The sequence below is a fragment of the Lissotriton helveticus genome, chromosome 2_1, assembly GCF_964261635.1.
Source record: "Lissotriton helveticus chromosome 2_1, aLisHel1.1, whole genome shotgun sequence".
Taxonomy (NCBI): domain Eukaryota; kingdom Metazoa; phylum Chordata; class Amphibia; order Caudata; family Salamandridae; genus Lissotriton; species Lissotriton helveticus.
The window spans coordinates 780,716,062-780,737,191 of NC_136059.1; the positions used below are offsets into that span (position 1 = coordinate 780,716,062).

At 46.2% G+C, this 21,130-nt stretch overlaps 1 protein-coding gene across 1 annotated transcript in view; it reads left to right on the top strand.

Annotated features, from left to right (window-relative positions):
- WDR36 (WD repeat domain 36) overlaps nt 1-21,130 on the top strand; it is a 433,115-nt gene that overhangs the window by 256,250 nt on the left and 155,735 nt on the right. Inside the window, exons 15-17 of the mRNA XM_078675494.1 lie at nt 1,406-1,514; nt 19,506-19,585; nt 19,949-20,056. Of these exons, the coding sequence (XP_078531620.1) occupies nt 1,406-1,514; nt 19,506-19,585; nt 19,949-20,056 (297 nt within the window). The remainder of the gene's footprint in view (nt 1-1,405; nt 1,515-19,505; nt 19,586-19,948; nt 20,057-21,130) is intronic.

A 21,130-nucleotide genomic window follows, 5' to 3' on the forward strand; every position in this document is an offset into this window, starting at 1 on the left:
CTCATAAAGTACCTTTTTTGAAACATATAAAGGAAAACAGTGGTGTGTTTTCCAAGGTCTGTTGAGTGGGGTTTGTCGGCTTTTGAAAGTCTTAAGCATGTTTTCCTCAACTACTATTTGGAAACATTTATGTAGTGGAACTTTAATGTCTTACTCAGTAGCTTTATGCACAAGCCTTCCACTATTTTCGGTGGTGACTGTGGTACTCCACTCATTCTTCACTTACTAAGTAGGCTTAACAATTAATGACCACAATCACGTGAATTGTGTTTCTATATCAAATCCTAGGCATTTCCTGTCTAAAACTAAGGAACTAATACATTTGGCATATCTGAAATACCCCCTCTTTGAATTATGGCTCAGAGAACATCTCATTGTGCCATTTTGGCATGGTGTGGCATTACTTAGTGCTAGCAATTTTGAAAACATGACCATTGTTTCTTGCACCTTTCACGTCTGTGTAATTTTTTTTATTATGTCCTCTCGTATTACACTATGGGTAACAAAGGAAATCTTTCATACGTTGTTGACTGAACCCACGTACTTGCAAGCGTTAGTCTTACTGTTTTCTTATATGATGTACAGTTTGAGCATTCTTAACTGTTTCCTTTACTGTTATTGATATGGTTGTGATGCTGCCTTCATGATTTGATTATAGTTTAGAGTGCGCGTGGGGAATAAGAAAAGAGTGAACCTGGTGGCAATTGTATTACTAGTCTCTGCTATTATTTGCACCCACCCACCCATCTCATCTCTCTCCTCCTACATAGTGGCACAACCTGTCATTGGTTAGTTCATTAGATGAAACTGAGATGGTGCGTATCTGGCCACTATAGAGAAAGCAGTGTTTTATTATTGTGTGACACAAGGCACATTTTTAGCTTTACACACCTACATTTTATTGTTTCATCTTCAGTTTCTTTTAATGGCATGCAGTAATGCAGTTTTCTCAAGAGCTTTCAGTATGAGAGGCCATAGGATTACTAGCGTGCTCATTAAGATAACTTTTTCCTGTTAGTTCTCTTTAGAGAAAGGGAAATGTGGAATTGTATTTCTTGTAGGCATTTGAGGCTCCAGGTCTTCAGATTTTCTAATGTGGCCTTCAATTATCCTTGTCAAAGAATAGTTTAAGCCTAGAAAGATGTTGGTTTCAAGCATGCTAACATCTATAATTGCATTGCTTTTTTGCGGTAAGATTCTCCAAAAGAGAAATCGAGTTACAAGCGACAGTCCATACATTTTGTTGTCCAAATATATACAGATGAAGTATGAACATTGTCACTTCTTCAGATACTTTAAGGAAAAAATAGGCAGTTTATAGAAAGCCGCTTCATCATTACTGTAATTTAATTATTGTGATAGAAAACGTCTCCAATGTTGTTATTTTTCTTTTATTTGCTTGCAGTGGTATGCTGGGAATTGCTTGTGATGATTTCTGCATTTGTGTTTTCGACATGGAAACAAGAAAGATCGTCAGAAAGTTTTCTGGCCATCAAGGAAAAATCAATGACATGGTAACATTGGATAATAAAAATTGCTTGGATTTCAGTTTTCCCTTTTTTGTAAAAAAATAAATAAATAAAGGCTATTATTGAACATTAGACCCAAATAAAGTATTTAGTATGCAATCTGCACGTATTGTCCAGTTCTAGAGCGTTTTTAGATTAATTCAGTAGCGCAGACCTGCTGCCAGTTGATATGTGACCTGTGCTTTTAAGCCCTTCTGTAGATTTTCTACTTATTGCAAGTCTGACTTCCAAGTAGCTGCCTTCTTCTTTGTTAAGGCAAGGACTTTGCTAGCAGACAGTGAAAGATGCAAAGATATAGTGTAATGATCTTTAAATTAATTCTGGTGTTGATAGTATCTGTGTATAATCCTTTCTGTGTAGTCAAATGCAACAAACATCTGCTCTTATAAACTGGTATAAGAAAACATGCCTGTTTTGATAATCTAAATGTTTTAAATACTTGGGGAAATGGTTAAATAATGATCTGTATGAGTACTTGAACCATAATGAGCACTTATTCATGTCCGAGATTGCCTAGCTTCTTGAGGCACGGTATCCAAAGTATATCTCGTAGCAAGGCAGAATTGAGAGGTTTGGACTCAAACAGGCTTTGGTTGCTGAAAGGGGTATGGTACCACGGGAACTGGTGCTATGCGGCTCCGGTTGGTCCTGGCGTCTTCTCACTTGGTGGGGAGACGGATCTGGAGCACGGTGTCCTTCCTGCCAGGGGCTTTATTGGTATGACCGTTGTATGACTGTGGAGTAGAGTAAACCAGACTCTGCTGTTTTGGTGCCTTTGGACTACAGTGGAGTAGCTCCTGTACTCCAAGGGAGAGTGCTGGCAATTTGGGAATAATAATAATAATAATCCAGATTTGTAAAGCGCACAATCGCCCATAAGGATCTCTAGGCGCTGGGGGCCGTCTGGAAGATTAAGCAAGCTATTGCCCAGAGTCACATGGTGCTGGGCTAATCCGCCGGTGCCAGAGATCAAACCGTGATCCCCAGATTCCGGAGCCAGTCTCCCTAGCTGCGGCGCCACACCTCTTCCACAGGGCTGGCAGTGTACCGGGGCTCCTGGTATAGGTTCAGCTGCAGAAAAAGTCTATTTCTTCATGATTGTTGAGACTGGTGCAGGCAGAGTTTGGTGCCAAGACATCCACATCATATCTTCAATTCTCATTGCTCTTCTTTGTCCTCCTCTTCTGGGTTTGCCAGTGTTGTCTCTAAATACTCAATTTAGGGGCATTCAGGAGAGTGACAAGTGGTAGACAATGGGCTACTCACTTTTATTATGACTAAATCCCCTCTATGACCACTTCCTGTGGGAAATGGGCATATTCCTGACCCATCGAACCTAATTCCACCAAAAACCAAGATGTTGCAATTCTAGTGTTTGTGTTCACATCAGGTAGCCCACCTTAGAGGTGGAACTGGCTTGATAGTAAACATGCCTCCTGACTAGCAAGTTTTCCCACCTGTCCTGGATCCAAATGGGCCCGGTGCAGGGGGGGGCATTTCCATTGTCTGGGGGAAACCTGGGCTGCATATCAAATACGGAAGATACCGTTGTAGCGTCCTACCTTGATATGCTGATTCTCAGCCATCCTGCTTGGAGGATGTGACACCTCCGAACGGAGCGGGCATTTGTTTCGGTCCTCTGAGAGCAGGGCTCTGACCTGCACACGGTCAGAAACGTGTCTGTGGTGGCAGGCTGGTCTACACCACTCAGCCAGTACACTAGAGGTTGGTAGGTTTTTAGAGGGTTCCTTCTAGGTACATGTAATAATACATCTATCACTAGAATCAATCTTTTGTTTCAGTGACGCCATCATGTAGCTGGGGAACCCGTAATCACCAGAGCACTGGACATATACTCAAGATAGCTTCCCTGTTCACTGGCAATGTCCAAGTCGAATCTTGGACATCACAGGGGCATATATGCTTATGCAGATATGTCTTCACTTGTAATATAATGCAACCTGCCTTAGAGCTGTAAGGCCTGATGTAGGGGTGACTTACATATATTGCATGCTGTGTTCGCAGGCATGGCACACAGTAGATATGCCATGTCATGTTTTCACTTTTGTCTGCACCATGTCTCTCAGCCTGCAATAGCAGTTTGCATGAGTGTGGTGAGGGGTCCGTTAGGGTGACACAATACATGCTGCAGCGCTCAAGGACCGTCTTTAGCATCCATGCCCTAGGTACCATGGGTACCATGAACTAGGGACTTACAGGAGTGGTAACGGTATTGCCAATTGAAGGAACAACTGTACAGATTTAGGGAAAGATCTGGCACAGGGAACCTGGATAGCAGAAATCCTGTGCTCTTCTGTCAAAGTTGCATCATTACAAGGCAAAAAGTGGGGGTAACCAAGTCTAAAAGGTACACTTTCCTACACATTATTTGCAGTGGCAGTGGAACTGTTGACAATATGGGTGATACTGAAAATTCAGCCAGGGGACTCCTAGCACTCTCTACATTACATGTAGTCTCAATGTAGGCAGACAACACCCTAGTCTAGCTCACCCACCCCCAGGAGTCTATTCCCATTCTGATGCAAAAATCGGATCACTTTGCAGTTGTCTCTGGACTGTATACTAATAAGCAGAAAACAGTAGTTTACCATTAGCTGAGCTGGGAGAGAAAACCCAGACAACACCTACCATATTTAGGGATACAGTGGGACAAGAGTGTTTACATAGGAATATGGGTGACCCGTTGAGCAAAGCTAATATATTACTGTAATTTGAGCAGTGTCTTACAAGAACCTCAATAAAGTTTAGGAATTCCCTATATAACTCCATTATGGTGACATTTGCATTGGCAAAAATTATGCTTTTGTCCACTGTTTATATATACTACAAAATGCTATGTGCCCAATTCTGGGGTTGACATTTTATGAAATATATAGCTTTCTCATCTTGCTGGTGTGGGTGTGAAAGGGGAATAGAGTCTTGTTGCACATGGTAAAAATAGACTAAGAACAGGGCGACTTGGGCGAACCAGACGTAGAGCTTTATTACATGGTCACTTTAAAAAAACAAACTTTATTTATCATTTTCATAATAATACATACAGCATATACGTACTCACTTTTGGCTTGTTCATTAAAAGAAAAAAGACAGTTATGGCTTATACAAAAGACAAGGATTTACATGTATAACGTAGTCCGACCTGCAGTCAGCATGATCCACTTAACTGGCAATTCGCATCCTGAATATGTACAGTAACATTAGGTCAGGCTGCCGCTGCATGCGATACACTCAGGTGTTAAATCTTGACGATACATCATGATGCCCTACAAGCATATTGGGCGATATAAATCCCAAATGAGGACTATACAGTTTAGGGCCACCTAACCCAGTCCAGATGGCACCACTCCATCGGGCAGTTGCATGGTTGGGCCAGCATTCAACTCTAGTAGGTAACTCTTTAAAGGACCCCAGATATCTTTTGGCTGAGATGCCGGTGGCTGGGTGCTAGCGAATAACTCACTATTTGTGTTACAGTATGTGAGACTGTGTAACCATGATTTAACTGTGGGAGAGGACCTCAGCCCCCACACAAGTGCAATCTCTCTTTTTGCCAACAATAGCACCATTGCTGTGAACCGATGCACCCTGTTGGCAAAGCCAGCCAAATACCTCAGCAGTGTGATCTCCAGCGAGGGCTCAACATCCAAGCCAATCATCTTCTCAATTTCCTTACAAACCGCCCGCCAATAGGTCCCAAATTTAACACAATTCCAGACCAAGTGTGAAAAGTCGGCATGTGGAGCCCTACATTTAAAGCATGTATGTGGTCTGTCAGGGTTCAGCCTGTGCAATTTTTCGGGGGTCGTGTAGATTCTCCATAAATACGTAAAATGTAATAGTTTGTGCTTGCTATTGAACGAGACTTCCTTAATTTGTGTGCAGCAAAATTCCCAGTGTGAGTCCTACTAGGTCGCGCTCCCACGCCTCTCTAATTTTGGCATCTCTACTGGGGACCAGGGTCATACACGCCCTGTACATTTTAGAGATCATGTGGTCTCCTGCAGAGTCGGCAATGACAATGGACAGTGGGGTATATTGTGCTGGCTGTAGGGGAAACTCAGCAATCCCTGCTCGCAGTGCACTGTGCATCCAATTAAAAATAAAGTTGTCCATATATGTTGCCTCACTAAACCTCCCCTCATCGGTGCTGGAGGAAACATGCCGCCGAATATTTAGTTGAGTGTGCATTGCACTAATTTCTCTTGCATAATGGGAATCCATGGATTGTTCAATAAAGGGATCCCAGGAGAGTATATTGCGGCTGCCTTGGTGACTTTCTGCAATTTCCGCCAAGCCCAACTGGTAGTAGAAACAGTTTGGATATCACGGGGGTCCCTAGGGTATCCCTGCTGCAATATAGTATTTAAGGTGGCTGGCAGAACCAGGTCGGCCTAAGGTCTGGCATAGGGGATTTGTGCATCCGGATGGTACCAGGAGTGCGCGTAACTACACTGCACTACTAGATAATAAATCTGTAGATTATGGAGTCCAAATCCCCCCCCTTTTCATACGGCAAAGTCATGGCATCCCAGCAGACCCTGCAGTGCTTGAAAATTCCACTCTACCGCTCACATAGTCGAGCTAAATTTAACAAGGTCAAGCTGTTTTTAGGTCCAAACCAACTTTTGTCCTCTGTCTGTAAAAACGGAGCAAATATGACAAGATAACATGATTTAAAGGCATTTTTATTGCTCACAAAGTTAATGAGCCATAAAGATACCTTTAAATCTTGTTACCTTGTCACATTTGCTCCGCTTTCAGAGACGGAGGTCAAGTAGATTGCAGTTAGGTCGAGGACATTTTTTAATGTACTAGTCCTGCAGGACTATTACAATTTTTGGGATTTTTCGAGCCCTGCCCTGGGCCTCTTATCCCCCATCCCTCCCCCCCCCCCCCTCTGACTAACCGAATGAGGTGAGAGCGTAGTGTTAGAAAAAAACTATTCAGGAGTGGGATGGGTATGTTGTGAAATAAATATAAGAACTTTGGGAGTAAAGTCATTTTTAATAACGGCACTTGACCTGCTAGTGAGACTGAAAGTCTTGTCCACCTGCTCTTCTATTTTGACCATTGCGGGCCGTAATTCAGTTAAAGAATCTGCGCTGTGTCAATGTGGATGTGGATCCCCAAGTACTTCATGGAGTCTTTGCACCACTTTAGAGGAAGTTCACACTCCCATCTCGTGGTGCCTGAGGTGAGTGGGAATATTTCTGACTTACCCCAATTGATCCCCAGGCACGAATAACCGCCAAACCGAATAATCTCCCGTATCAGTGGTTCCAGGATATCACATATAGAATGATGTCTCTTGCGTAGCTGGAGATGAGCAGGAGACCCGTCTGAAATTGAAGACCTCCGTGTAGATGTCATTCTTGACACTGACCAGAGGATCCATTGCTAAAATAAAAAGTACCGGTGAGAGCGGACACCCTTGCCTGGTGCCACGGGTGAGATTGAAAGAACGGGAAATTGGGCCAATCAGGCGCAGTCGGACAGTGGGGGAGGAGTAAAGCAAGGCTGTAAGGTCTATTAAGCCTTTTGGCATGCCTATCCTCCTCATCACCTCAAGGAAAAAGGGCCACTTCCAGGGAATCGAAGGCCTTTTCGATATCTAAGAGAATCGTTGCTGCAGGTTTCTCGGGTAAAATTCTGTGGAGTACTGTGAACAACGTTGTCATATTAAGGGCGGTCCATCTATGCGAGACGAAACCCGTTTGTGCCGGGGAGATTATTTGGTCCAGCAATAGAGCCAACTGTAGCGCTATCATCTTGGCCAAGATTTTGTAGTCTAGGTTTAAAAGGGAAAGAGGTCTATATGATCCACAATGAAGCGGATCGTTCCCCGGCTTAAGTAGCAGTATTATTACTGCCTCCCGCAGAGTGGGGGGGGGGGGGAGTTGCTTTCTCTCTAACGCCTCATTGTAAACTTTTAAAGATGGGGTGCCCTCAGGTCTTTATATGCTTTATAAAAATCACCAGAAATGTCGTCCAGGCCGGGGACTGTGGAGCTGTTCACGGCATCTAAAGCACTAGTTATTTCCTCTACGGAGAAGGGTTCGGCAAGGAAATCCTGCATGAACCGTTCCATATAGACCATGGCAATCTCCTTAAAATATCTACCCAGTTCTTCTGTTGTGTAGGTCGCTTTGGATGTGTATAGCTTATTGTAATAGTCTAGGAATTTGTCTCCAATTTCTGGGGTACTCGTGAGAGTTCGACCCGAAGAGGACTGAATTTCAGAGGTGCATGGTCGGCCAGTTGAGGGTTTCAAAAGGCGTGATAATGTTCGGCCGGGTCTATCCTCTTCCCCATACCATCTGGCCACCCCATGTTTAGTTAAGAAATTAGTTTCCCTCTCTGCGACCTCCCTGAAGTTTGCCAGAAAGGAAAGATGTTGACTGAATCGGGCAGGGTTAGGGTTAGTTATCTGTTAATCTTCTATCGTCCTTAATTGCTGCTCAACACATGCTATCATGGCCCCAAGGTCTCTCAGCACTCCCTTATGCTTGGAGATGCACACCCCACGTAAATAGGCCTTAATTGCCTCCCAGAGGACTGCCCAGGAGTCTACAGAGCCAATATTTAGATTAAAGTACTCCTCTATTGCGTCATGCAGCTCTGCCCTAAATGCCTCATCCAGCAGGGCCCTACCTCGGAATCTCCACTGCATCTCACAGTCTTCAGGCCTGGGGATCCTGACCCACATCACCACCTGGGAGTGATCCGAATAAGTTCTCGGCAGAGTCTGAGAAGACCTATGCCAATTAATTTGACCAGGAGAGACTAACCAGTAGTCCAGCCTGGTCCATGTGTCATATAGGGCCGAATGATGGCAGTACCCAGGGTCTGCCGGATGGAGCAGTCTCCAGATGTCCACCAAGCCAATTGACTCGCACAAATCTAGAAGCGCCCGGCCTGCCCGTGTTTTAGAGTCTGTGGAGCTGGAGGAGCTGTCTACCGCCGGGTCAATTAGTAAATTGAAATCCCAACTCACTCATATGTATTCAGCATCTAGCTGTAGAAGTTGTGCGTGGAGGTCATGAAAAATCTCTGGATTATCTACATCGGGGGCGTATACATTCACAAATGCTACCCAGTGACCCATTAGCAACCCAGTCACCATTGTGTTGCCCCCCGTTGGTATCATTACGTACGTTGTGTGGCTGGAAGGGGAGACGTTAGTGTACTATTATCGCGGTGTCTCTGGCATAAGAGCTATAATTTGTGAAATGACGATGGGGGCCCCAGCTGGATGCAAAAGAAGTGGCCTTAGTTCTGGGCAAGTGGGTCTCTTGAAGGAATGCAATGTCTTTTCCGTGTCTTTGCATGTAATGTAAAATGTGCTTCCCTTTTCGAACATTGAGCCCCCTAACATTCCAGGTGATGAGAGACAGGTCGGAATAAGTGGATAGGTCATCTAAGCCTGTCTTTTGTACTAAAAAAACAGCAACTGATGTAGCCAAGTAATGAAATCATCCCCTCCCGCCACCCCCCACCCATCCCTGCGCTCCCCATCGCAGGGAGATACCCCGTGAAATAGACTACCACATGTAACCTGCAAACAACGCAACAAATTAGATAGTATATAAACCAGGTACACAACCATGTTACATATTGAACGTGTTACACACATGGGGGGGGGGGGGTGATGCCAAGCCATGGATCCAGTTTTACAATAACTGTAGTGCTTAAGACATAAACCTGTTCCACTACAAAGAGAGATCAAACATTTTAAATTAAGTTAACCCGGTGCTCATGCCGGAATCATTCAGTAAAGAAAAGTTTGACACTGGCCACTGAGCCACTATGAGGAAGAGAGCTTCGTACTGTGTCTTTGGATTTTTGATTGTTGAGGATCCTATAGTCTCTACAAAACTCTTGCACAGCCGCGGGGTAGTCAAAGATGCGTGTTCTGCCCTCAATGTCCACACACAGCCGAGCTGGAAACAGCATACCATACCTTAGACCCAGATTCCGGAGAGTCGCCTTGATGCCATTATATTCACGCCTCGCCTCCTGAACCATTGCAGTAAAGTCTGGGTACAAGGCTAGCGCAGAACCCAGCCATGTGATAGCACAGCGCTCTCTTGACAGCCGCAGCTCAGTATCCCTGTCCCGGAAGTTGAGGAAACATGCAATTATGGGCCTGGGGGGCAACCTGGGTTGGGACTCTGTCTCAAGGAACGGTGTGCTAGCTCCACGGCAAAACCGGTGGTGAAGGAGTCTCTGCTGAAGATGTCAACCAACAAGGTTTCTAAAAACTGGTCCATACGACCAGCATTGGTCGTTTCAGGCACTCCCAGGATGCAAATATTGTTGCGCCTGCTGCGTGATTCTAAATCCTCATTTTTAATTGCAACATCTTTAAGAATTTTTTCTACTTGTTCCAAGCGCTTAACTGCCTGGGCACAGCCCTCCTCTAGGTCGGACACCCTATCTTCCACTGTGTCAAGCTGCCTTTCATGCAAATCCACCTTGCCGCCCTTACTGTCGAGGCGTTTATCCAAGGAGTCCAATCGACTGTCTAGAGCACTAAAGCCAGCTCTCAGTTCCTGAAGCAATGAGGCTGAGTCTGTAGAGGGGCTTTCTGTGGAAGGCGCGCCCGTTACACTCTCTGCCATGGTAGTTTCCGTACCTGCTAGTTTTCCAGTGGGTTTGGTGAACTGCAGCAATCGCTGTTAAGAGTCTTTATGGCCCATGCCACCCTGCAGGGACCCCAAACACGCTGCATTCGCCACGGACCGTCTCACACTGCAGGGACAAGGGAGAAACCTTATCAAGAATGGACTTTGGGTGCAAGAACCCTAGCTGCCATGCCATCTGGTTGGGCAGAGTGATGCTAAGGCCCCTCCAGAGAGCCGCAAACTGTCGTTTTTTTCCAGGCAGGGTATACAGGGCACTACTGTGCCGCACATGGAGGATTGCTGGAGATGGAGGCCTCTGTAGGCTGTACCACCGCTGCTTACATGGGACAATCAATGTATAGCCTAATCTGCGCCGTTACATGCTGTGCTAGTTGTCGCCGATGCTCTGTGCCGCCTCCCAGGCGTTGCGAGCCGATGGTGCGTGACCGGGACCCAGGGCCCACCAACCCCCTCCCTTGGGCCAGTCGAGCAGTCGGGTGACTGCCTCCCAGGCTCTTCCGCAATCCGTGTCACTGCGGGGCCGCCTGGAGTGAAATGGGGGGCACGCGCTCTCCGGCAGAGTTACCGAGAGCCGCGCTCGAGGATGGAAATAGGAGGGGGCGAAGAGGGAGGGTAGGCCCACAGCCCGGTCATGCTCACCTCACACTCCAGGGCTCCAGGCACCGTCCACCTGGATACGCCACTCTCCTAACGGCGCAAATTCACTCCGGGCCCATTTTCATCGCGCTGGCAGGCTCTGCCCCAGTATCTTGTACGGCGCTGAAACGGGACAGTCCCAGCGTGTCTGGCGGCAGCAATCAGCTCTGCCTGCTCACAATCTCTTCCTCCGCATCGTTGACGGCATTATAGGCGGGTTAACTTGTAGCTTTCTGGGGACAGGACGATCGTACTGGGATCTCTTGGCGGAGCTTCAGTGCTGCAGAGCCATTTTGGTTGGCTGCCTGGCCATGCCCCCTATTACATGGTCACTTAACTCTAATACACAGCTAAATGGTGTGAAGATGATGTAGGGAGCTGGCTCTTTATATAGTGGACCAAAAAGAGTTAAACTGTGTAAAGAGTCCAGGCAAACGCCAACTGGTTTACAGAGGCACAAATGACACGCCAAATACTCTCTTTTGTGGTAATGTGGGTGAGAAGTTAGGCATATCATAGGGTAGTGCCAACTATGCATCTATTGAACTCACAAAGGCAGTAAGCGAGACACACACTCAATAAAGGAATCCAACACCAGTTTATAAAAACAACGCATACTTTTACATGAATTTAGATACCAAGATCTTCGGAATCAGGAAGTACTTTTCGAGTTATGAATTTTTGCAGTTTTGAAACGTTTTTGGGTGCGGTAAAGTTATCCTATGGGCTAAAAACATGTAGTGCATTTAGGCACTTAATAGCGACTTATGGGACTGTTCGCTGGGACGTAAGGTGAGGCTGGAGCAACATCCAAGGCCACATCAACAGGTCACCTCTGGAGGCTCTGACAAATCTGGGTACAGAGGTGTATTACGGGCTCGGGTGACCCATTCACTTCAATGGGGAACGGTCCGGTCAGACAGAGTCTGCAAGCTGGGAATGGGGGGAGGGAGCAGTCCTGAGGAACCCAAGGGGGGGCTTGTCCTTTGAGGTGCTCGGGCACCTGGGGACACCGTTCGTACACTTCTCTTTGGGCTGTGGGGCTCGTGCAGTGGTGTCTTTTAGCATTGGATTTGGGCTAGATTCACTTGCGCTTGGGGGATCCTGCAGAAAGAAGCTGTAGGAGTCGACTGAAAGTCCAGTCTGGCTAGACCCAAGGATAGGCTTGGCTCTTGTGGGTCTCAGGACACTTTGTGCACCGTTACTTCCTTCGACGCCGGCTTTGGGGTGCGGGTGTAGGGGTGCTTTGAGATGTCTGGTGGTGCCGGTCGAAGCCTCTCACTTTGTTTTGTTTTTGCAGAAGAGGGCTAAACAGGACTGCTGGGCAACTCAGTGTAGGTCTCACTGTCCCTCGACGTGCTGGTTGGTTTTCCTTAGTGTCCAGTCTGGACACAACAAGCCTTGGCTGTTGCAAGTGGTCTGATACCTCAGATGTTGGTACTGCACAGCTCCAGTCTGTCCTGGCCTCCCCACAGTTGGAGGAAGGATGGATCTGACCTTTAGGAGCATGGTGACTTCTTCCTGGGTGGTTGCAGTGCCGGTAGTCCCAGTAGGCGGCAGGACAGTAAACCGGACCTTGCTTCTTTGGTGCCTTCGACTGCAGGGGAGTAACTCCTCTTCTCCAAGGGAGTTACTCTGGCGATTGGTGAAGCACAGGCAGCCCTCCGGGTTTCTTGGAGTCTGCACAGCAGCAGAAGGAGTCCAGTTCTCCACAAGAGTCGGGTGCAGCATTCAGGCTGGCAGGGTTGGCGCCAGGTAAGTAGTTGCTCCTCGGTTCTCAGGTCAGCCCTTCTTCTTTGTCCACTTCTTTGATTTGTCCATTGACCAGGTATCAGGGGGGTGGAGGAGTCTCCTAAATACTCAATTTAGGGGCACTGAGGAGGGTAGCTAATGGGCTTCTTACCCTTGGGGTCACTACACACCCTAGATAACCACTTCCTTTGCAGAGTGGGCTTCACCCTGTCCCAGAATTCCTAATTCCACCACACACAAGATGGCATAATTCCTAGCTAGGTGTTCTTTTCAGGCTGTTCACCCGAGAGTTATGTCCAGCCTGGCAGTGCAATACGCCTCCTGCATAGCTAATTATCCTGCCTGTCCTGGTGCCAGATTTACCCAGGGCGAGGGTGGAGGGGGGGCATCTCCCCTGTCTGGAGAAGCCTTGAGTCACATATCAAAGGCAGCAGAGGCATTTGAAGCCTGCTGCCTTGATATGCTGATTTACCAGCCTTCCTGGAGGAGGAGTTGATAGCACCTCTCTCCAGAGCAGGCAGTGATTCTGTCCTCTGAGAGCAGGGCTCTCAACTCCTAGGGGGTTAGAAACTCATCTGTGGTAGCAGACTGGACCAGTGAGCCAGCACACTAGAAGGTTAGTAGGGCTCAGGGGGTACAGCTGTGTGCATGTAGTAATAAATCCATCACTGAAATCAGTGTGAATTTATTAATATGATGTGTTTGATATCAAATACCATAGGTTTCAATGAAGCCATTATGGAGCTGGGAAACTCGTTTTGACCAGTGCCCAGCACATACCTTAAGATGACTTCTGTGTGCACTTGTACTGTCCATAATTAAACCGACCAGCACAGGGGCATATCTGCTCATGCAGTTATTTTCTCACATGTGTTTGACTTGGCCCTTTTTGCAGGGTCATCCCAGAACTTGTTGCCTTCCTCCTGTTTTTTTGTGACCTGTTGTTGGTGGTTTTAGGACTCTGGGCACTTTATCAGTGCTGTTCATTGCTAAAGTGCATGCGCTCTCTATGGTAAACTTGCTAAGATTGGTCTACCCCTGTTTGGCATATTTAATTTACCTATAAGTCCCTTGTACAGTTGTATCCCATATACCTAGGGCCAGTAAATTGAATGCTACTGGTGGGCTTGCTGCACTGCTAGCGCCACCCACCAAAGTAATCTTTCAAACCTGTCTCAGGCCTCTGCCACTGCAGGGCCTGCACACGCAGTTTACTGCCTCTGTGACATGGCATATAAAGTGGTTACCACGTCTGTGACTTACCTTGTACTACATATCAGTCACTCCTAAAGTAGGCCCTAGCTAGCCCTATGGACTGGGTGCAGTGTAGGACAAAGGTACAACATGCGCCTTAACTGTGTGGCATGCCCTGGTAGTGACAAACAGGCTATTTGGTTTCTCACTGCTGTGAGGCTGCCCTCTCATAGGGATGCATTGGTGATTCCCTGATACGTACTTCAGTGGTAATTCCTGACATGAAGGGGTATCATGATCAAGTTTGGTATGTTTGGAATAGTGGTGATAAATGCTGCTTATTGGTGTCAGCAGATCTATTATTACTTTTTTAAAAATGGCACTTTTAGAAGTAGGCATTTCTGTGTCCTGTGTGTCTCTGGTCCTCTGCTAGGATGTGTATTGCCTGTCTGGCTTTGGAGTGACAGGGTCTGGGGAGGTGTGGTTGCCCAAGAGAGTCTGGATGAGTCGGCGATAGGCCGACTAGGCCTTATCTGCATTTGGAGTGGTGGGAGGAGGAGCACCTGCACCTAAATAGGGCTGTGCCTGCCTTCCACAATGATGGCTCCGCCCTTCTGTGGTGTGTCTGGGGCCAGGGTTTACACTTACAATGGGGAATGTTGTGCACTTGCAAAGTGCCCCCAGAACTGGTTTGGACTGGGCTCAGTGCCCTGGGCCAGGAGAGAACAAAGACACTTACTAGTATAAGTTCTAGGGCTGTGACCCATGGCTTTTGAGTTTTCTTGGAACTGGATCTGAGGTACACACAGACAGGAGGAACCCACTTGGGACTCCGCTACTGCCTGCTGGGAGGCCCTGCGTGCTGGCCTGCCTGCGCCCAGCTCTAACCTTGTGAATTCCTGGAGAAGAGCGCTGCCTGCTGCCTGCTCCCTGTTTGTGTCTTCAAGTGGGAGATAGGCAGGGCGCTTTAGATTCCTCTAATTGCCCTGTACTCTAGCACATGGTGAGTGCTTTTCTTCTGGTGCCCTGAAGGGGCATTTCACCTGGAGCAGCATGTGGGTCGAGCCAGGATTTTTTCAGCCAGTGTAGTTGAGCCCTGATGTGGGCTTGTGTGGCATTTTTGTCCGTATCGTAGTGCACGGGGAAAGCGTTGAAAAACCTATGGCCCAAAGGTGTGCGCTCCTGCTTAGTACAGCATGGGAAGGGGACTTCTAACTTTAACTTCTAATCCCGAGAAGTGGCTCTTACAGGGAACATGGCGAGAGCATCCGTGGTGAGAGCAGGAAGTCAGGCGGAGGATGCCTGATTGTGGGCGGGGCTCCCGTGAGGAAGAAGAGAACCCCGCGTGTTCTCTGAGTCTGGGCGGGGCCCACTGCTGTGTGCCGTGAGAAGCTGAGCAAGAGAGCAACCGGAAGAAACTTTGCTCCGCATGTCCCCATCCCAGGACACCCAGAAGTCAGGCAGAGGCAGCAAGCCATGCGTCTGAGCCTGATAGTGTGCGAGGCGGGCATGTGCTCCTGACCGCAAGCGGAGGAGAGGCGAAGTCGACGGAGACTTCGCTTCGTGACCTACCGTCGCACAGAGGAATCCAGCGGGCTGGGGCTGAGATCCAGAAGAAGAATTTGGGGCAGTGGCTGTCGGGTGTGACCGCCAAGTAAGGCGGGGGATCAGCACCTTGTCTGGCTGGGCAGCCGACATCTGCAACCTGGTCCTCTCACCCCACAACAATTGGTGAGTGAGGCTGAGCTGGCTTCTCATTACCGATTGGGCTCAGTGCTCACAAGAGCCCACCCTTTGTTTGGGAAAAGAGGTCCCCTGTCAACGAGGGTAGAGGGGATGCTTCCACTCCCGGTTATATCTACTTTCTGGGCCCTTCTTTACTGACCGCTTGGGGCATAAAGGGGAAACCTCGATGGAAGCCTCCACTCCCCACTGAGGAAGAGGAGTAGGATTGGTAATCCCCAAGTGGGAAGGAACCGCTCAGCATTACCGCATTTCTATGGTGTAGGCGGGTAAGGCCCAGGAGCCTACGAGAGGGAAACCTGGTTATGGGCTGTGTTATTCTGTGACTTGATTAGGCTTTAATATTCCATTACCAGTGAGGATGTATGTGTGCACGCCACTACTCTTTATGATAGTGCACTGTGGATGTGTATCCCATGGCCCTGCTTATGATTGATGTGTCCTATTTACGCCTAAGAAGGGCATGATGAGCTTATGGTATTCCATGATGTGTACACAGCTGCAAGTGTTTACTGTGGTGCACTGCTGATGAGGTGTTATGCTTAGTGCTTCACGCTAAATGCAATCCCATGAGTAGTTACTGGTGACCTTAACTAACTGTAATGTTTATGAATTTGGCCAAAAGGTTTATGTAAATTCCTGTGAAATCATGTCAAGTTTTCACAACAATGGAGAGAGAGAGGGAAAATTTACGATCTCTAAATTGAACTAGGGCAGGACGCTCCTTAGCGCGGGCGGACCACCCAGTTCAAATCACCCACGGTCCTGACGAAAACCCTTGAATCCATGTTTGGGTTGAAACATGTAGACCTTTTAAAACAATAATTTTGTATATTCACATTCACATAGCACACTTTTCGCTATTTTTATATATTTTAAACACGACTTTTGACACCGAAGCCTTCCTAATTAGGCAAAGGTGCCACACTTTATTTTTAATAAGGGTTCAAGCGCTCAAGAATAAATCTTGAAGTGAGTAGTGTTGGCCCTTTTTAAATACACAATTTTGATAGTCTTGAACACATAAAAACAAAACCAGCTCCACTGTAATCAGGTGTCGCAGCACACCCTGTGGGCACTCGGCCTATGGGGTGGGACCCCGATGATGAAGCATGTCACCAACTAGGTTGGTGAGTGAGGGGTCTTCTATAAGGATATGCTTTATCCAGTAACAGGTTGGGGCAAAATGTGCTAGCCAGAGCACTATTGCTCATTATTAGAGAGTTACTTCTCTCTCTACCCACGAGGGGTTACTCCTCTATTGTTTTTTCAAATCATGTCAAGTACCTAGTGGCACAGTGATATTTATTATATTGTGTTCTGATGTGTTTATGGATAATATGAAGGTTATTTTTATATAACCCTGTGTGGAGTTTCTTTTGTGGTGTGCCTAGTTTGTCGCTGCTGTTTGAGTGGGTTGCGCAAACTCTTTACACATTGCCTCTGGGATAAGGCCTGACTTCTCTGCCAAGCTACCTAGGGAGTGAGCAGGGGTTATCTTCAGCGTGTAACTACCTTGCCCTTACTAGGAGTGGTGGGTTCTGCCTGGCTTACGTGCATACGCTAGCCAACCAGAAACCCCATTTCTAACAACATGGAATATAACGCACCCTGCCTCAGGGCTGTAAGGCCTGCTGTAAGGTTGACTTACAAATATTACATGCAGTGTTAGAAGGACATGGCACACAAGTGTGTCTCATGTTGTTTTCACTTCTTAGAGCACCTTTTCACACCGACTGCAGTGACAGTCGGTATGGGTTTGGTGCTGGGTCCCTTAGAGTGGCACAAGATATCCTAGGTACAAGAGGTACCACTTACTAGGGACTCAAGGCCGGGCCAGCTGGAGATCAGGTGACCAGTTTTGTTTTAGGGAAAGAACACTGGCACTGGGGACCTGGTTAGCAGGAACCCAGTACACTTAAGTCAAAGTTGCACCAAATACCAGGCAAAAAGTGTGTGTGTGTGGCGGGGGGAGGGGGCAGGATTACTGCAACAAAAAATCCTGCTTCCTACAGATGGGAACTGGGAAAATAGACCTAGGGGATATAGTTGTGGAGGGGACTCTACCAGGTTATTGATGGGCATGTATCACCCACCAGTAGGGACATGCAAATTAAGCTGCTGCAACAATTTCATCAGATTCGTAACACTGTCATTAATAGCATGGAGAGAGGTAGGCTGCCTAACAATTTGAAACCTGTACCTTGGTGATTGGTTTTTAACCTTTGATAAGGCCTGAGACACTTTTGGGGTTAGCACTGGGCAGTTCCTGAAGTATGATAAGCCAGAGCGATATTGATGGACTTCCTGAATGTCCCAAAGATCTCCTTCACGGTGATTCTGGTGTTGGAGGATGAGCAGGGCAGGATCCTTGTCTCCAGTATATATAAGGCATTGAAAGTGGCTAGACCACTCACCTTGCTCAAAGCATGGCTGGCTTGGGATAGAGAACTACAGACCCCTCTGAAAGATGCGAAATGGGTGACAACTTGTGCACAAGTATAGGATGCATCTCCAGAATCGTTTGCAGTAACTGTAGAAGGAGAGCCGAGGAGAAGGTGGGTGAGGGCGGGGGTTGTTATAATATATTCCTTTAGTTTTTTATTCTTTCTGGATATTTATATAGTGATAATTGTGATCTGTAACAATTTGTACCAAATGCCAATAAAAATGTATACACTGAAACAAACTTGTGCAAGACATGGCAAGTAATGCTAGATTCAATCTGATGCACTTTAATTACCATCACTGTACATTCCTGACACCCACCAGATTGCACAGAATATACCCCAATAGATAATCATCATGCCCTAAATGTGGCGGGAGGGGAAGCCACCTTCCTACGTTTGACCTGGGCATTCTGCGTTACTGTTGCTGGGGAGTATTGGGGCGGAGGCTCAGGCAGCGATTCATGTGCATCTGGAATCGTCTACAAGGCATTGCCTGTTGGGCTTTATACCTAACCCCAAACAAGGGAAAATGCAACACTGGTTCGTCTCCGTGGGCTTATTACTGGTGAAACGCTGCATAGTGATATATTGGTGGTTGAACAGGGCTCCCATCATGATGAGATAAAACGGAATGGTCCCTGGTGGAAGAAATGATCCTGATCCAAACAAACAGTGGAAGATGCAAACATAAGAATGGGATCAGAATGGGGAGGTGACACCTCTTGAGTATCTGTGTGGCACAACTAGGCATAGTTGTGCTAATGCTGATTAGGTAAAGATGACTCAAGACCTGTAGTTGGCAATTTTTGAGCTCATTCTTGAGCAGATGTGTTGGTATTGTGTTATATAGTTGGAAAAAATATATAAATTTTTAAAGTGTTAATTTATACGTTTAGATCTTTCACTCATAAGCTTTTTTTATATCGGTTTTGTTCCTTTTCTTGTTTTACATTAGTTCTGAGGGTTTGCAACTGTCAATTCATATTCTCACAATGACTATATGCAATAAATTAAATCCAATCAGTTTGCCATGCAGATGGTTTTAACGTTATTTAATGAAACACATGTAGCTATTATGAATTCTGTAAGTAGCAAATATCCGTCAATAGTTTGTACCATATCAAGGCATGAGAGGTGCATGTTATGTTCATACAGATGGAACTGACAGACAACAGGCAGACTTCAGGCACATCATCAAGTGTGGAACTAAGGCACAAACAATTGGTCGAACAGATGAGGCACCACAGCAAACTAATGTTTGTTTATTTGTATATAACATTAGTTTCGCCCAGTCAGATCTTCAAATACTGGGCCCATGCATCTTCCTTGTCACAAATGTAGAAAGTGATGTTTTTTTTGCTCAACAGGCCAATCAGGATATGTTGTTGAACCAACTCAATGCAAAACGAGGAATGTGTTTCCATAGTGATTAAAAGTACAGTACTGATTAAAAGTACATGCACTGTTTACTCTTTAAGGAACTGCACAGACCCAATTATCTGAGTGTAAAATGTGGCCCTTTTTTCCTTCCTCAGGCTTTCAGTCCCGATGGTCGATGGCTAATAACTGCATCAATGGATTGCTGCATTAAAGTGTGGGATCTTCCATCAGGGTGGTGAGTTAATGAAAAATATAGAACAATACACCAGTTTCCTTGGAAATCTCATACAAATATTTATTAAATGCTTCCATAGTTTTTTCAGATGGCAAGGTTTACTCTATTGTAATATTGCTTTTAGTGTAGATATTGTTGTAAGAACTGCTATGCTTCATATTCATTACTAATGTTTTTTGAGGCGCACATCTTTTCAAATGACAGTTGTCTGAAAAGCCATCCCCTTTTTTCATTATGTGCAAAAACAATTTTCTGCTCAAGAACGTTGTTGACTTCAAACTTACATGTTAGAATTAAAACTTCAAACTAAAAAGACCCAATTCTTTACAGAAACGTAATCGACTTTTGTCATTTCACTTTCAGCCTGATAGATTGTTTTCTGTTGGACTCAGCGGCTGTTTCCATCACCATGTCCCCTACTGGAGATTTCTTAGCTTCCTCCCACGTTGATGATCTTGGAATTTACCTATGGTAAGCTAAGGCAATTTAAGATTTTACATGCATCTAATTTTAAATCTGATCTCATGTGTTTTTTTGTGCATGTCTGTCTGTTTGTGTCTCTTAGAGAAGTTTAGTGGCAACAACGGCTTGTTTTCTTACGTGCAAGATCATTTTTGTAAATCTGTTGTCAATGGCACATTAACAAATTTTGTAAGATCTATTGCCTAACTTCATATTCTGGTTGCTCTATGGCAGATATAGTACCTCACAAACCCAGACAGCTGGCTCTTGCAATTTTACTTAATTGTCAAGCAAAGCCTCTTCTGTCTTGGGTTGCACACCTTTTACAATTTCCAGTCAGATACACCAGCAAGGCTTCTCCAGTTTCCTAGATGTATTTCCCAGTGTTGATGAAAGGGGCGCAGAGTCAGAAAGAGCAATATGAGGTCTCCTGGTTAAGTATCTCACCCAACTGATTTTGTAGGGCTTCTTCTAAAGTCCAGACAGGCCATAAGAATTTATTCGGAAGGCCCAGCTCTTGTTATTTAGAGGGGTTCTGCTGGAAGCCAGGATCACTGAAAGATTGTACCAGTAGGCGCTGAAAAAATCATGCTGAACATAATAATGTCTTTATTTTAGCCCGTGCGTTATCCCGCGGTCTAGTGGTTGGGTCCGGATTCGCAGTTATTTGTCTTTTTTTTTTTCGTAGCCCAGCTGGGCGTCGATGTCCCACCTTTTGGTGTCCTCCTGGTGACGTCGGCACGTTTTCTGCGGAAGCTCCCACCCTTGGGCACCATCTTCAGATTCTTTTTTCCGCTGTTGGGTCTGGATCGTCACCGTGAGGTTCCAGAGTTTTTGGGAGAAAAGAAGAGGAAAAGGACACGAAAACCACAAAAAGGATTGGAGAACACTTCACCAAGCAAGACCACTGAACCGGGACGACGAAGGGGAAGTAAAACATCGAAAACTTCGACATCTAACGGAGATTGCGCACACAGGGGATTTGCCACCACAAGTATGCGCAGAAGGACCAGCATCCGGTTTGCAACCTCTGCCTACCGGTCAACTACAAGTGCAAAGATTGCAACGCCTGCTCTGTTTTTA